Source organism: Embiotoca jacksoni, unplaced genomic scaffold (assembly GCF_022577435.1).
Source record: "Embiotoca jacksoni isolate LCO1_2020_lvr unplaced genomic scaffold, fEmbJac1.0.p SCAF_34, whole genome shotgun sequence".
Taxonomy (NCBI): domain Eukaryota; kingdom Metazoa; phylum Chordata; class Actinopteri; family Embiotocidae; genus Embiotoca; species Embiotoca jacksoni.
Window position 1 is genome coordinate 1,273,988 of NW_027185386.1, and position 16,869 is coordinate 1,290,856.

Here is a 16,869-nt window from a genome sequence, read left to right on the forward strand (position 1 = left end):
AACCCAAAAACAATACATGTCCTGTAATAAGTACTGTCCTCAAGATTAATTAAGAAATTCAACTTATATCCTCATAAACATTCAATGTTGCAGTCATCCCTTAAAGGTTCAATATTTTACACTTTTTCACATTTTATTTTCAGTTTTTAAAATGATTTACACAAACATAAAAATCAAAGCATTCCTGGACTTTAGCTACGTATTTACAGTCTTTTAGTCTTTCATCTTTTTTTTTTGCCTCCAAATATTTTTTTGTGTGAAAATGTGCAAAATAAATTAAGTGAATATATTTGAAAGTAATTGAATGCCAATGGATTTCGCTGATTTGCTAGATATGCTGTTTATTAATATATTTCTTGTTTTTCTTTTTTACACAAAGTTTTCTAAAAGGCTTGTCATCATAATCTTACAATAATCAGTTTTACAGATGAGCCGGACACAAATATGCAATTTCTACTAAATAAGAACAGTTTAATGGTATTAATTCAATTTAGTTCAATTTATTGGTATTAATGTGCACTTATTTATGTCTTATTCATGTTACATTTATAATGTCTTCATCTTCTCTGGTCCATGATTAACTGTGTAAAGATAAACATTAAGCAATGACAGGACTAAAACATGACCTCATAGACTTCCTGCCAAGATGCAGCGACTCTCCCGAGGTCCTTAAAGTTATAACCCGCCGTCGTAGCTCTGACATTTATTCTGTCTTCCTCCTGCTGTCATCATATCCTGCCTCTACCTTCCCACGGCCATTTTTTATTTCCCTTCTCTCACTGTCACCTTGTTCTTTCAAAATAAAACCCCTGTGATATTCGCTTTTATTTTTTCCTTCTGGTCCTCTCACTAATATCCTTTTACACTCCCAGTACATCAGGCCTGTTCTACATGTCAGCTAATTCATCCCACAATAAACTCTAATTGGTTGTTAATTGTGTTGTAATGAGACGAGGGAGTTTACTGTGAAATGCAGATGTTATGAATCGAGGGAGGATGACGGAGTGACGACATGCAGGAGGATTCTCGTAAACACACACAAACGCCGTTAATTGTTCGACTCATTTTTTTGAGGCAGAAATGTTGCTCTGATGTCGGATAATCACCAATCAGTCACGTGCATCTCTGAAATGATGCATTTGATGCATCTGATTACAGACTGACCTGCGGCAATTGACTTTGATACAGCAATTTCTATCACGTCTCCAGTGGGGCTGCTGCACGTCCAACTGCATTTACACTCGAGTCAGAGGAGATGTCTTCATTTAGAGCCTGAGGTTTATTTTTTGGGAGGCTAAAATTACTTAATAAAGAATAAATATTGTGTGAAGGAAGATATTTTGTTCATTAGTCCTCATTTAAAGGCACTTAATGGCATAAAGAAAACAGCTCGGACTGTGGAGTTTTATCTTTCTTTCTGGAGCTCGAGCATTAAACTCGAAGTGCATTTGTGTTTTGACTGACTGCTTGAGGAACCTCCTTCCACAGTTTTGTGTGGATTTGCAGGTTATTTGAGGAAACATGACAAAAGTTAACATCTCTCCTCAGAGAAGGAACATGTGGGGGATGCCACACACACACATACACACACACACACACACACACACACACACACACACACACACACACACACACACACACACATCTATCAGTCCACTACAGTATCCAGCAGCATCATCTATCTATTATCTGGCGTTTCAAAGAGACAGGCAGGTCACGGTGTTATGCAGAATATTATTTTGCACTGCGACAGTCATTTCTTATTTCTATCTGCGAAAGGTCAAAGCATTTGTGGCGTATCAAAACTGTGTTGAAGAAAAACTCATTATTCAACCCCTCGGCGTTCCCACAGTTTTTGTGATTCAAGATCAGATGTGTGGCCGACATTTGGTTAAAGTGTTTTCAGAGATCGTATTCATATTGTCTTATTTGTAATCTTATTTTTATAAAACGCGGACGTATGGGCACCTTAATGTGATCCATATTTACATTTATTGCGACCTTTATAAAGCACTAATGTGTTGAATTTAGAAGGATTTACTGGCATGAACGGGTACCGGAGGTGGTGAGGGGTGTTCAGTTGGTTGCAATCCGCAGCCTCACCACCAGGTGTCTCTAAATCCTACTGACTGCTCCTTTAAATACCGGTTTGGCTGAATGAACGTCCCGATGTGCTTTCACTGATCTCGTCAGTGAAGGTTCACTTACTAACATCTGTAACATAACTTCAATCATACTTAACGCACATTACGTAACCAATCTGCCTTTTTAACTTAAACCGTGATCTCTTCCGAAAAGTAACTGTTTTTTTTGTGTGTGCCTATTCTTACCAAACTGTGGTTAACTATGTGTTTATTATTGTTACCATGACAACAAAGGTCCGGTACTGCTGTGGCTAGTATTCTCCAGAGGTCAAATATGTCATTTGAGCTCTTTGGACATTCATGTTTGAGGACGCTTTGGGTCCTGTAGAGGGCGCTGAAACACTCATGCAGCTTGTTTGGGAATAGACCTGTCGGGTTGTTTTGGTATGAGGATGTCTGTGTCCTGGAGAGGGCGCTGAAACACCCATATATTACGGGAGTCACCGGAAATAGCTTTATTCTGCCGTTTTGGTATGAAACCATTGACTCGGCTGTGCTTGTGGATCTTGATACGATCCCTCTTCAACCGGTGGCTGATGTGAAAGGAGCAGCTCCATTAACTCAGTCAGATCTGTTGCATCTGATATGAAACCGTCACAGCGGGTGGTGAAGGCGGTTTCGTTTGCAGGTTTATTAGATTGTCAAACTCGCGCACACACACACACACACACACACACACACACACACACACACACACACAGTCGAGTTGGCATTTGCCTGCCGAGTGCATTAAACAGCGTGAAACAAATGAGGTTTTTTTTGTTTTTTTTCTCCGCTGTTTGACTTGAGCTGAATTCTTGTAAAACTCTGAAGTAGAAGCAGTGGCCCCTCAGGCAGGATTTGGCCTCACGAAGACACACAGTCTTTCTTTCTTTCTTTTAAATTTCCCAGCGCCTCGTGAAGATATGTGAACCACTCAACACTTCAAGACACAGTCAGAGTCCACCGGGCCTCCCTACATCACTGTAGAGGTTGTATGTTAATGGAAGGATGAGCCCCAAAGGTGAATGGAGGCGGCCGAGATAATGGAGAGGGGAGGGGGAGGGAGGGTGTAGCGTGTGAGGGAGAGATGATGAAGACAATGGGAGGAAGAGGAGGGATGAGAGGGATGCTTAAAAGAATTGAATTCACTCTTCCTCTGAACCGCTGCAGAGAGAGAAAGGAGGAGTGCTTCATCGAGAAAGAGATGTAGAGAGAAGTTAGATGACGACACGGCTGTCTTGTGTGTGTGTGTGTGTGTGTGCGTGTGTGTGTGTTTGTGTGTTTGTGTGTGTTTGGTGGGGGGTTATTTCCCCATAGATCTCATTAAAGGCTGCTAGTCCCGCTGCACTTGGCCTGCAGAAAAAAAGGGCCAGAGGGGGCAGAGATAGAGAAGGAAGACGCAGCGACTCTTTATTTCTGCGTAGATAAGTGACAGAGCTGCTACAGAAAGAGAAGGAGGAGGAGGGAGGAGGAGGAGGACAAGATAGAGATAGGCAGCGGAAGATAAAGAGCAGCATGGACACAGTGAGTGGGTGTATGTGAGTGGGAAAGTGTGATCACAGCTTAAGGAGGCAAGACAGAATTTTTTTCGTCTGCATAATGATAAAAAACCACAAGAGGAACAGAAGCACTTAAAGCTGCATTAAGATTTGTTTCATGTCAAACCGAGAACCGTAAGTTATGTAAAAGCCGTGACATTAAATGCATTTATATGTGCATTATAAAGATATTGAGGTAAGGTTTGCCCGCTATGGAAACGTTGTATATTCCTGTTTTCTGAAATCTGGATAAACTCTGGATATTCTAGCCGGATGGATCTGGATCTGTTGGCTTGTGAACATCTGAGATGATAAGAAAAGTCTGACTTTGTTGGTAATCCAGCAAAGTCGTGAACGCAGATGAATTCTGACGAACCAAACTGTGTTCATCCCACAGACGCTGTAAACTGCAATACCACCGGGTGCCACTAGAGGTTGGCTCCATAGACTCCCATTCAACTTCTCCCATGAAATTCGAAGCCCATAATATTTTTTTCCACCAGTTATCTCGGTGTTGTTAGCTAAAGTCACTCCTTCTTATTAGTTTTCTGGAGGTCCATCTGAAAATAATCCCTCATTCATTAGAAAAGAAGATTCAAGAAGACCTGTTTTTGGGGGCGTGTCTGTTTGATTGACAGGCCTGTGGTGCAGTCAGGTTCCAGCTCTGTGGGCGGGACTTAGCTCCATAAAGCTCCATAACTGCCGTTCACCAACCAATGCGTGATATCACTTTACTTTAAGTATTTTTTGCTGCTTTAATCTTCAACACTACAACGTTTCAGAGGCCAATATTACACTTTTTAATCCACAACATTTACAGCCAGTTATTAATTACTTTTCTCATTAATAAAATAAAATAAATATTGTTTTCCTGAAGATTAAACCTTTGGGTTCCAATATTTTCTGCACAAGTACTTTTACTTTGCTGATAATACTTCATAAAATATATGAATTTTACTCTTCATGGAGTATTTTTTGGTCCTCTTGGTATTTATTTATTTTTAATACATTTTGAAACAATCTCGCCGTTGAACTCAGACATGGACAGGTTTCTCTGCCCTTCAGAGGACGCTCCGAGCACTCGACTGCACAAGTGCACAATTGGAGGATACGTTTGCAAGGCTGTCTGTGTTGTCAATAAAGCGCAGAGTACAGGCTGTGCTTGTTTCATCACTAACAGCACAGAAATGTCTGTAATATGAAGAGAATTGGAGAGAAAACTGTCTGTTTACCGAACCGAGTTACATTTCGAAGGCCTGATGAGGATGATGAATGTGACATGAGCCCTAATTGGCCGGCTATGAGCAGCTGGAGGATCAATCATTTTTCCTGGAGGTATATACAGATCAATAAGAAATATGGCTGCTTCAGTAAAATCTTCCACCAACGGGAAGAATTATTACTCATTTGTATTTCCAATTACTATATATTATACATTATTTATAATAGTATTATGACTGGTTGTGTGAGTATTCTTCCTGTATGATAAAAGAATCCTTAACCTTGACTCTCTCCCGCTGTGATTGTGATTCATTTTTGAGTGTTTGCTTGCTTCCTTTGATGGCACTGTGAGTGCAGTGTGTTGGCTTGTGTGTTCATCCATGTGTGTGTGTGTGTGTGTGTGTGTGTGTGTGTGTGTGTGTGTGTGTGTGTGTGCGTGTGTGTGCGCGTGAGAAACCTAATCTAATACAAACAGACACACCTCTTCATCCTCTTGCTCTCTCCTGCACTCAAAATCGTAGACGCTCCCCTCCCTCTTACTCCGCTCAATTTTTCCACGCTGCTGCAACACACACACACACACACACACACACACACACACACACACACACACACACACACACACACACACACACACACACACACACACACACACACACATACACGAAAACCCATGCACAAGGGGATGCACATGCTCACACACAAGCGCCCGCACACCCTCCCAGTACCCCATCTCCTAGGGAACACAGGGATGTCTCTATGGCAACAAGCAGCTTGCTCCACTAATGAACCGGTTGCCGTGGCGACCGGGTTGGCTGTGCACTAACGGAGATACTGAATAAAATAGAGGGAGAAAATGTTATGCTACTCCTCTGCACAAACCCCCGTGCACGTTTTTTTTGAACATTTTTTTTATCTCTTTCTTTGTAGGACACACACACACACACACACACACACACACACACACACACAGAACCGTGTGTCAGCGTGTGTTTGTGAAAAGAGATTAAGATGAGTGACAATTAATGAATGAATGTGAGAAGAAGTGTTGGCTGCAGATGAGAGCTCCTCCAGTAGCGCAGTGAGGCTGGGGTTCCTGCAGCTGGCTGAGAGCTGTGTGGGCCGATCATCACGCTGCCGCCTCAAGGTCAGAAAGCAACCCAACTCCTCTCTGGCCAAGAAGAGGGAGCGCGGTATGGAGAGGGAGGTGTGTGTGTGTGTGTGTGTGTGTGTGTGTGTGTGTGTGTGTAGGGGGGGTGGGGGGGGGGGGGCAGTGCCAAAAACCTTGTCAGCCATCTGTGTAGCGAGTTACGCTCCACTTTGCTGACTGAGCCTCTGAGCCGCTATACATTTGGCCATTCACGACCCCACCGGAGACACTTAGAGCTGCACCAAACTGACATTCACATCCTCCCTGATAACTGAGGCCGCTGGGAATCACCCACTTTACTCTGGCGCTGGCTCCCCCTTCTGGCGCAGGGGGGGAACAGGTCCACTGTCGCTGCAGTCGGTGAGCACATCGTCCGCCTCAGAGCTCCACTGAAGTGCAGCGGCTCCGAGCTTTTTAGGGTCACGGCATCTCCGAGGTATCCTGAGACACGTTTAATACACGTTTAATCATCTTTTTATCCAGACATCTGTGGATCTGACTCGCCCACCTAAAGCTGAAATCTGACTGCACCAGAGGCCTGTCAATCAAACAGACCCCCCCATCATACCTCTTTTCTGAGGCCTAATATCTAATGAATGAGGGATTATTTTCAAATGGACTGCCAGATAACTAATAAGAAGGAGTGACTTTAGTGAATGACACCAAAATGACGTATTAACTTTGTATTTCATGAGAGAAGTTGAATGGGAGTCTATGGAGCCGGAGGCTTTTTGGAGTCAACATCTAGTGGCCGTCAGTGGTATTGCAGCTCGAGGCACTTCTGTATTGGCTTTATTTTTCCATCCTACGAGTTTCAAGATGTGACATGAAGAAGAAAGATTAAAATTGTGAAAGTTCTGATTTCTTTTTTTTTTTAACTGTTTCATATTTTTTAATTTTCTTTCTCATCTCTTTGGAGCCTCTAACAGTTACTTTATTAAAGCTGTTGTATGGGAAATCTTTTACTGGAAATGCTGTTTTTGGTGAGCAGTCACAAGCCCAAAACAGTGTGTTGTATTTTATAAGCTTTTCATGTGTTTCATGTAAAATCTTAATCTGAAGAGTAACTAGTACCAGCTGTGAAATAAATGTCGTTGAGTTTCCCAAAACTGCATTTAACTGAAGAGCTTGAGAAAATGATCTCAGCACCGACTTATCTGCTTTCGTTCTATTTGTCCCATATGAGGCGGACTGCAGCTCCTCAGGCGGGTTTAGCTCTTCACAGGTTCAATTATCTCATTTCAGAATTTTTTTTTTTTCTGTCCTCTGACGTTTCTATATGTATGAAAAGTTGTGAATCCTTTTGTCTGTTTCTTTCTTTGAGATTCACTAAAGAAATACAATTTTTTTTCTCTGAAGATTAATGTGTATGATAAACACAGTCCAGCTGCATGTTATTTTTTGGTTCATCTATTGGTGGGTTTAAATATGACCAATGCATGGAAATTTATCCACCAACGCCATAGCAGGTGCTCTCTGAGCAGTCCAGTTGAGAACAGCAGCTGATGAAGCAGCACGGCCGTCTCCTTCAGAAGTCAGGTTGGTTGTTAGCCAGTTAAAATTACAAGATCCTGCTGTTATATAGTTTATTTAAATATAGAATATAGAAAATTCAATATGCATGAACAAAATAACCCAATCAGGTGTTCAGCAGCAACTGAACCCTTTATAACCCCTTTAAGCCATCTTACTTAACCCAACACTCTGTTAACAGTATCCCAAAAATAACTGAAATATGACCCGGCATAAACAACCCAGCGTGTTTAATAACCCAGCATATTATTGTGTGTTTTCACGTGTATCTTACATCACATTTGTGGCCTCATTTTATAACCATTTCTTACTGCAATTTGTCATTTAATAAATCACAACTGTTTTAGAAATGAGATGTTCGTCCTTCTGTATCAGAAATGTTTGCGGTTTAATCCGGACGCCACCGTGTGGAAGGCCAAGCAGCAGGTGCTGTGCTCCCTGACGGAGTCTCTGCGAGACGTCCTGAACTACGGTCTGTTCCAGCCCGCCACCGACGGCCACGACGCCAAGTTCCTGGAGGAGGAGAGGCTGCTCAGAGACTACCCACAGTCCTTTGAGAAAGGGGTGCCGTACTTGGAGGTACTTCTCCAGTCTCGTATTGACAAGAGCTGCAAAGAAACTCTTGTGATGTCACTTCTATGTCCTCAAGATGTCAGTGTTGTGTTGTCGTGCAGCAAAAACAGATTGTTGATGCGCTTCCTCCGAGAGGAGTTTAATGTAAATGTGCAGTATGTTGAGGAACTGACATGCTTATTTATAACTAGTATATTTTTAAGTGTCACTGATGCACATGACAAAGTCAAATCCCAGCAAAGAGGCTGGTGTGTTACAGCATTATGATCCGTGTAGTAGGATTAAACTTTTCACCTCACAACGTTTTCCTAACAACATCTACTGTAACCGTGCCTTGAGTTGTTTAAGTTACATAAAACCCTGGTTTATGGTTTATGAATAGAGTTTCATACACACTTCTTTCAGGAGAACTATTTTGTTCCCCTGATCTGTTTAGCGCTACACCAGCTAATCTCTTATCCAGTCTGTGCAGTCACCTTCTTTTCATGCTACATTACGGCCCTAAACCGTTTTTAAAGTGCTGTAAAGCCCGAGCGTTTCTTTCCAAATTCTTGTCCTCAGTGAAAGTAGAGGAGGAAGCTTGTATAACAAACCAGATAAAGCTTCTCGGTACAATAAATCTGCAGGCCCCAGTTTGTGGATCTAGGCCAAAAGCGGAGTGAATTGAGGACAAAGGCCCTCTGAGTTGGGATTAACTCTTCGTTCCCTTTTCTCTTTTTTAGTTCCGTTATAAGACCAGAGTGTACAAACAGACCAACCTGGATGAGAAGCAGCTGGCCAAACTGCACACGAAGGTATGAAAGCCATCTTCCTGATCCCTGACGTGAGATCCCGCACAGTCTGAATGACCTGAATTACTGAACACTGTACAGTAAGCATGACTGCGCAGGTGTTAAAAATGCATTTGTGCGTGTGCATATTTTCCATTCATGCAAACTGCATTTGACTGTATCACATCTTGCACATTGAGGTATTGTGCTTGATACAGACCGTTGACTGGATATGAAAGTGCACGCAACTTCTGGTCTGTCAAATCAGGCCCATGCTGAAGTGCCTTAAGCTGCAATACCACCGAGTGCCACTAGAGGTCGGCTCCAAAAAGTCTCCGGCTCCATTGACTCCCATTCAACTTCTCTCGTAAAATTCGAAATCAATAAAAAGAAATTACGAGATATTTTGGTTTTGCAAGCTAAAGTCACTCCTTCTTATTAATTTTCTGGTGGCACGTTTTGAAAATAGTCCCGTCATAAATGAGAAAATCAGCTTCAAAAAGACCTGTTTTTGTGGGCGTGTCTGTTTGATTGACAGGCCTGTGGTGCAGTCAGGTTACAGCTATCGGTGGACGGGACGTAGTATCGTCAGGTTTCCAATCAGATCAGTCAGCTCCACCGCTGGCTCCTCCCCCAGCTTGTCCAAATATGGTCACTTCCTGCTCCAAACCGCTCCGAACTAGCAAAGATGACGACGGCTTCATTACGGTTGTTCACAAACCGACGGGTGGCGTCACCGCTGGGAGACGCTTGTGTCTGACATAAAGCTAACATTAGCTTTACAATGTTTACTTCTACTTTTAACTCTCCTTTTTCATTATTCATTAAATAATCGTCTTCTCTCCACCCGCAGGCCAGCCTGAAGAAATTCATGGATTACATCCAAACCACCGCTGTGGACAAGATGGTCAAGTTCTTAGACAAGGGCCTGGATCCCAACTACCAGGACGCTGATACTGGCGGTAAGGAGGGCTGCAGAGCCTTCGCCGTTTCACACTTTGGACAAAATGTCTTTACTCGGTACTAACAGACTGTATGTGTCGTGCCGTTATTTGAAAGCACAGTTTACAAAGACAATATCAAGACATTCATGAGATGAAGGTAAAAGGAGGATGGGGGGGGGGGGGGGGTGATGACCCCTCCGGACCAAACATCCACTGTGAAAGTGGGCTTGCAACTGAATTAGCACGCGTTGTGACCCGAGGCTCTGCTGTATGAACTCAACCTTTAAACTGTCTACAGACCTCCTCCTCCTCCTCCTCCTCCTCCTCCCCTCTTCCACTTTCTGCCTTCAGCCCTGCAGTCTGTCGGCCTGACGCTCTGCGAAGGATCTGAGCTGCTCACAACTCGCTGGCTTTTCTCAGATCCTGTCAGTGCTCCGTGTGTGTGTGTGTGTGTGTGTGTGTGTGTGTGTGTGTGTGTGTGTGTGTGTGTGTGTGTGTGTGTTCATTTACAGTTTGGGTGTAGCTGCTCTGTGTTGCTGCAGCCGTTCAGGCAGAAAGTGTCAAAACACACGAAACACTGGTGTGAATCACACTCCCCCCTGCAGAACACAGGGGGGCGACAGAGAGCCCCGAGGAACGGGGACGGGGTCAAGTTCACCACTGTCCTGCATCACCTCTTCTTTAAACAACACTCTGTAAACGTTTGGGAACTGAGGAGACCAGTTTCTGGAGTTTTGAAAGTGAAATGTGGTCCCATTCTTGGCTGATTTCAGCTGCTCCACAGTTGTCAGTCTCCTTTATCCTATTTTTTGTTTCATGATGCTCCAGATGTTTTCAATGGGTGACAGGTCTGGACTGCAGGAAGGTCAGTTTAGTACCTGGACTCTTCTACAACGGAGCCATGCTGTTGTTATACGTGGAGAAAGTTGTTTGGCATCCTCACAACCTTTTTAGAAACAGGGTTGATTGGCGGACACTGATTTCTACCCTGTAGTAAACTTTGCGGAGTCAGGTACAGGAAATGACTCTATTACTTAATTAAAGAGAGCAAAGTAACAAAATTTCATTTGATTTTTTTTGTCAACACAACTCTTGCATTAATCCCGTAACACTCACCGACTCTGAGTAAAACACTGCTGCTGTTACTTCACTCTAAATCATCGTTTTGATGACAACAACTAAAGCAGCAGCACCTCCTTACTTTGTAAAATATCTGAACACTATTTTCATTGTAAGAGAGCAACAAACAATTTTAGTCGTTTACATAAAAAAAAGAAAAAGAGGGTGGATGGTAAGCTTAGGTTTGCAAAAAACCTCGATCAATCTGTGTGTTTGGTATCAGCAGAAATTGGTGGTTGTAGCTTGATGTTTGGACATTAAAAAGCAGCATTCGGTGTGTGCCGGCAGGAAAAGAGCCACTCTGCTCTGAGACATCCCCTCCATCGTTAACACTTTTTTACATCTGACCCGTCTCCCCGACTCTCTCCACACTTTCCAGAAGCCTCACAGTGGATGCCTTTAATACAACATAAAATAATTCTGCCAGATTGAGCCCGGCTCCGGTCAGGAGCGGCTCACTTCCTGCTGAAGGGGGCGGGGGGGGGGGGGGGGGGGATTCCCTAAATCCTCCTAACGTGCTGCTTCAGAGGCAGTGCCGTGAACCAGCCCCCCCAAAAAAGAGATTCACAGAAGCTGTTCAGAGATTAAAAAAATAAATAATTAAAAGCCAACAGTCCTTTTCTTCAATGCCAAAAAAATTTCCTGTCACCATGGCAGCCAGCGCTCTCTTACTGGGAAAACTTTGAATGTTCTCATTCTTCCACTGTAGGTGCCATTGAACTTCTGCTGAAGTGGGCAGAGTGTGTGAAGAGTGTTGTGACGCAGCGTTGCTTTTATTTTGAAATAAATCCATTGGGTTTCTTTGTTGCTTGTATTGGATGTCTGTGTAACGGCAAAGTCTCGCTGCACTGGCAGGGACACTTTGAGCCTTTAGCTGGAAGCCAACATTTCTACCTGGAGGATGAAACCGGTCTAAAAGGCTTCTTTCTTTTTGGCCTCTGACGTTTTAGCATAAATGAATTTGCAGGAAGTAGCTGATTCATCTCTGCATGTCCAGCTGAAATCTAGAGAAGCTGTGCTACAAACAAATTCGCCTGAAAATATCTCAAATTTTCTTATCTAAAACAGTTGAATAGGGATCTGAAACTAAGGACCAGATCCAGGACTCCACCTGCTCAAAATGTATTTGCTTAAAGTGGCCAAAAATACATGTTTGGCATTCATTTCCTTGCTATCTTATAGAGCAGAGGTTCCCAAACTTTTCAGACCATGTAACACTAACAAACCAAATTTTGGGTATTGGCTTTTACTATCTTGCTAGTTCAGAGCGGTTTGGAGCAGGAAATGACCATATTTGGACGAGCTGGGGGAGGAGCCAGCGGTGGAGCTGACTGATCTGATTGGAAACCTGACGTCCACCAATTAGAGTAAATAATTATACTGTATGATGTCATACAATCACTGCGAGTTAGATTAGTGGAGATTCGTTGTAGTGTGTGTTTTGGAGAGAAAAAATAAATATACATATATCCATCCATCCATCCATCCATTATCTATACCCGCTTTATCCTGAACAGGGTCACAGGGACAATAATAATGAAAAGAGAAAGCTGCTATTCTCCTGGAATCCAAACAAGGAGCGAACAATCCAGCTGTGGGCCCTAAATAATCATATTTGTAGACTCCTCTTCTGTTCCAACCATTAACAACCACATCCCCATCTGTGTGTGTTCTCCAGAGACTCCCCTGTCGCTGGCAGTGCAGTGCGAGCCAGGTGGAGGTGAGGCCATCCGGGTCCTGGTTGACGGAGGAGCTCACATCGACTTCCGTGCCAAAGATGGACTCACACCGCTCCACAAGGCCGTTCGAGGCCACCGCCACACCGCCCTGCTGGTAAACACGCACACATGTTGTTTTTCCTGTCGTACAGAAGCTGTTATCTAACTGTTAACGAGGACGAGGTTTCATTTCTTTTTCGCATTAAAAGAAGAAAATCCAACTTACACCAAAGTTTTATATTCACAAGATGGATATTTACCCTGAAACTGATAACAGCTTTATCTTTATTTGTGTTATTGTGTAAGTAAACAAACAGACCGTCCCACTCAGCAGTCCACACACACACACACACACACACACACACACACACACACACACACACACACACACACACACACACACACACACACACACACACAACGCACGCAAACAAAAATACTCCATTATTTTATTCAACAAGAGAAAAAAATAAATAAAATATCCCATTTAAATCCAGACCGCCTGGTTTTTAAAGGCGACCACCACATTTACATTTTAGGCGTTTGTCCCGATTTTCAGCTGCAGGTACCTGCGGAGGAGAAACTCATTCAGGCCGAGATAATTACGTCTTACATTTTTACAGTCCATGTTTTTTCACAGAGAAAAGAAAATCTGCTAAACTGCACAAAGATGTGCGTCAGACTCTGATTGAATACATAATTTCTTTGTAGTCTGAGGTGTTGCATGACCTCCGTGAACCCCCGACGACGTGTTGAGTTAAACTCGAAGTTGGACACCACCTTGAGATCTTTGTTTTCTTATTGTTTTGACTCATAAAACATTTAAAATCGTTATTATTCCACTGCGTTTCGTTTCAAACTCACCTTCTCTTCTCTTTATTATCAAGATCTGAAAGCAGCCTGTAGATGAGGTGTGATTTTACCGCTGCAGGTCCTGATCTCTCTGGGCGCGTCTCCAGACTACAAGGACCGGCGGGGGCTGACGCCGCTATACCACACTGTGCTGACAGGGGGCGACACCTCCTGCTGCGAAACACTGCTTTACCACCGCGGCAAGCTGGGCATCAGGGACGAGAACGGCTGGGACGAGACACATCAGGTAAATGTGTGCTTGTATATATACATGTATAAATAATTGGAGTTGAATTTGATGTAATATGCCGTATAATGTTGTTTTTGTACCGTACCGTAAAACCATGGATAGTCGCGCACTTAAAATCTGAGCGGCGGCTAGCTTGACCGAGTTTTAACACACGACACGGAGCTAATATCGCAGAAATACACGAGTACATCGATATCTTTTTAAGACAGATGTCTTAGTTACAACAATACTGAGCTAGCTAAGCAGTTTTTTGTTTCTATGTGTGGTATTTTTGGAGAAATCACACCATCTCTAGGGAGCAATAAAATCATCTCTGTTGCTAGGTGGTTGCTAAGGGCGGCCTACTTCCTGGAGTAGTAAGCATTGCATAAGTTACATAAGAGTCGACTGTTCTCACTCATTGTTTTCCAGTTCATAGTCACAACCCATGTGTTGCCGTGGAAACGGAGATCACACTAAGAAAAACGTTTATATTCTGAGAGCGAATTGCCCAACAACGTGAATACATTTAGATTACTTGATGACTTTTTTGCATAATTGCAATTTTGCGTAATTTCTTTCACTCAAAATGAATGCAGATATTCTCCCGTGTGCTGCGTATACAGTTTAAGTAGTAACACCAAAATTTTTCCGTCTAACGGGGTCGGTGGCCAAGTTTGGGTCGAGATTTTTGTGCGTGCACGCGTCACTTTTTAATTTTTTCTGTAATGTGCCAGTGTGCTCTGTGTTCCAGTGTGTGTCTACGTCCAAAAACCTCATTCATGCCATTCAAACACTGACACCTCTCACCCGTCATCCCGCCCGTCATCTCACCCGTCATCCCACCCCGCCCGTCATCCCGCCCGTCATCCCGCCTCCATGGCCGCGGCGGTGACGTGGACAGAGAGGGACAATAAAGGTATCGACCTGTTCGACTCTGTGATCACGCATTCTTCATCAGCATCCGTCTCTTCATCTCCATCACACTCTGTGTGTGTGTGTGTGTGTGTGTGTGTGTGTGTTCAGAGGGATTTTAAAGTTCACACTGACACTGAGAACCAGCTACATTTTGTACTCTTTAAATTTGCATATTTAAAACTCCCCAACTAGAAGCAGTTCAATTCAATTCAACTTTATTTATAAAGCGCCAAATCACAACACAGGTTAATTCATGACACTGAACACATTAAAGTCCTTACAGCAAGACTTTACAATGTTATACAGAGAAACCAACAATTCAACAATTCAATAATTCAACAATTCAACAATTCCCACATAAACAAGGAGGGAAAAACTCCTTTTTAAGGGAGAAAAACCTCCAACAGAGGGAAGAAAAACTCCCTTTAACAGGAAGAAACCTCCAACAGAACCAGGTTCAGAGGTGGGCGGAGCATCTGTTAACAGAACCAGACTCAGAGGTGGGCGGAGCTTCTGTTAACAGAACCAGGTTCAGAGGTGGGCGGAGCATCTGTTAACAGAACCAGACTCAGAGGTGGGCGGAGCTTCTGTTAACAGAACCAGGCTCAGAGGTGGGCGGAGCTTCTGTTAACAGAACCAGGCTCAGAGGTGGGCGGCCATCTGCCTCGACCGGTTGGGGTGAGAGGAGAGCAGAGAGAGAAAAGGACAGCATAGAGATAGAAGACATGAACTGTTGGTGGAGACGACAATCACAGAGCAGAGACATGCAGCTCCATGACGGGACATCTGGAAAAGAAAGAACAGAAACTACACGAGTGAAGGAACTGAATGGAGACAACAGATAATAAGAAGAAACTATGGGAGAGAAGAAGATGGTGAGGTATGAGTCAGTTAAAGAGTAGGAGGAAAGAAAAAGTTAAACTGTCTTGTGTCGGCCTCCATGTACGTTCAGTCCATTACTTCTATTAATTGAAATCAACTTTTATTTTGTAAAAACTATATTTGCAGTCTAAAAGTGACTAAACATGTAACATGATACTCTAAATGCAGTTTAATATTCTACTGACTGATGTAGATGATTTAAGACAAAATGGAAAACTAGAAGCAGTAAAATGTAACTTTTTGCGTAGTTTTGATATTATAATGTGGCTCTAATGAAGGTACTTATTGTTCCAGCTGTGATTATCATTATTATCGGATCTCACTTGTGTTCTCTTCGTGTTTCTCACCCTCTTGAGTTTGGAGTTGGTGTTAATTAAAAATCTGGTGTCACTTTATGACTGTCACCTTGATCTCCTCTCGGCGTCACCCGTCTCTTCTGCGTCCTCGTTTTCCTCTCTTACTAAACAATAAACCGTTCCTCTTTTACTCTCCTGTACGTCTTGTTTCCTCACTGATTTATTTATTTTGGTTGTTTTTGTTTGGAAAATGCCTTTTCCACATCTTCCCCATGCTCTCTCCTTCCATCTCTCCTCCGTGATGTGTTCATGCACAGGCCTGTCAGAACGGTAACTCGCAGCATCTCGAGCACCTCCTCTTCTACGGGGCCGATTCCTCCTCCCAGAATGCATCTGGAAACACTGCCTTGCACATCTGTGCTCTATACAACAAGGTATTTATCCGAGTGGATGTCGGCTCCACGTGCAGTAAGCCATTCTGAACCTGAAAAACAGTTTACATCCTACAATCATTTTAAACCTTAAAATATGTGTCTAATTCAAGTTTTCAAGAGCAAAGTGAAAAGACATTCCTTTTAGCCGTTTCTGCATAACTTACTTGTAGTCCCACCCTGCTTTGTTTAATAGCATTTTCCATATTATATGATTAATATTCAGCATATTACAAGAAGATGATAGGAGGAAATGTCAAAAGAAAATAATTTTCTATGTGAAGCTTTGCATACTGTGAACACATGACATGCATCTCTATGTAAAGCAGTAAATATTCAGTTATTGTATTAAACTTACATTCATGATTTTATTTATTTTTTTGCAGGAAAGCTGTGCACGAATTCTGCTCTACCGGGGAGCAAATAAAGACACGAAGAACAACAGCGGTCAAACCCCCTTTCAGGTAACGGCTGAGCGCCTGGCTGGGTAATTGTGCGCGTTGTTGGTTGGCTTCATGGTTTTTTGGGTCTTATTAAGTTAACGTAGCAGAAAAAGTGCCAGGGCCCCT

General features: G+C 43.0%; 1 protein-coding gene across 1 annotated transcript in view; it reads left to right on the plus strand.

Moving 5' to 3' along the window:
- The window catches only part of shank1 (SH3 and multiple ankyrin repeat domains 1), a 55,729-nt gene that overhangs the window by 21,672 nt on the left and 17,188 nt on the right, over positions 1–16,869 (plus strand). Inside the window, 7 exon segments of the mRNA XM_069165213.1 lie at positions 7,944–8,147; positions 8,864–8,935; positions 9,765–9,873; positions 12,653–12,807; positions 13,624–13,791; positions 16,187–16,303; positions 16,687–16,764. Coding sequence (XP_069021314.1) covers positions 7,944–8,147; positions 8,864–8,935; positions 9,765–9,873; positions 12,653–12,807; positions 13,624–13,791; positions 16,187–16,303; positions 16,687–16,764 — 903 coding nt within the window.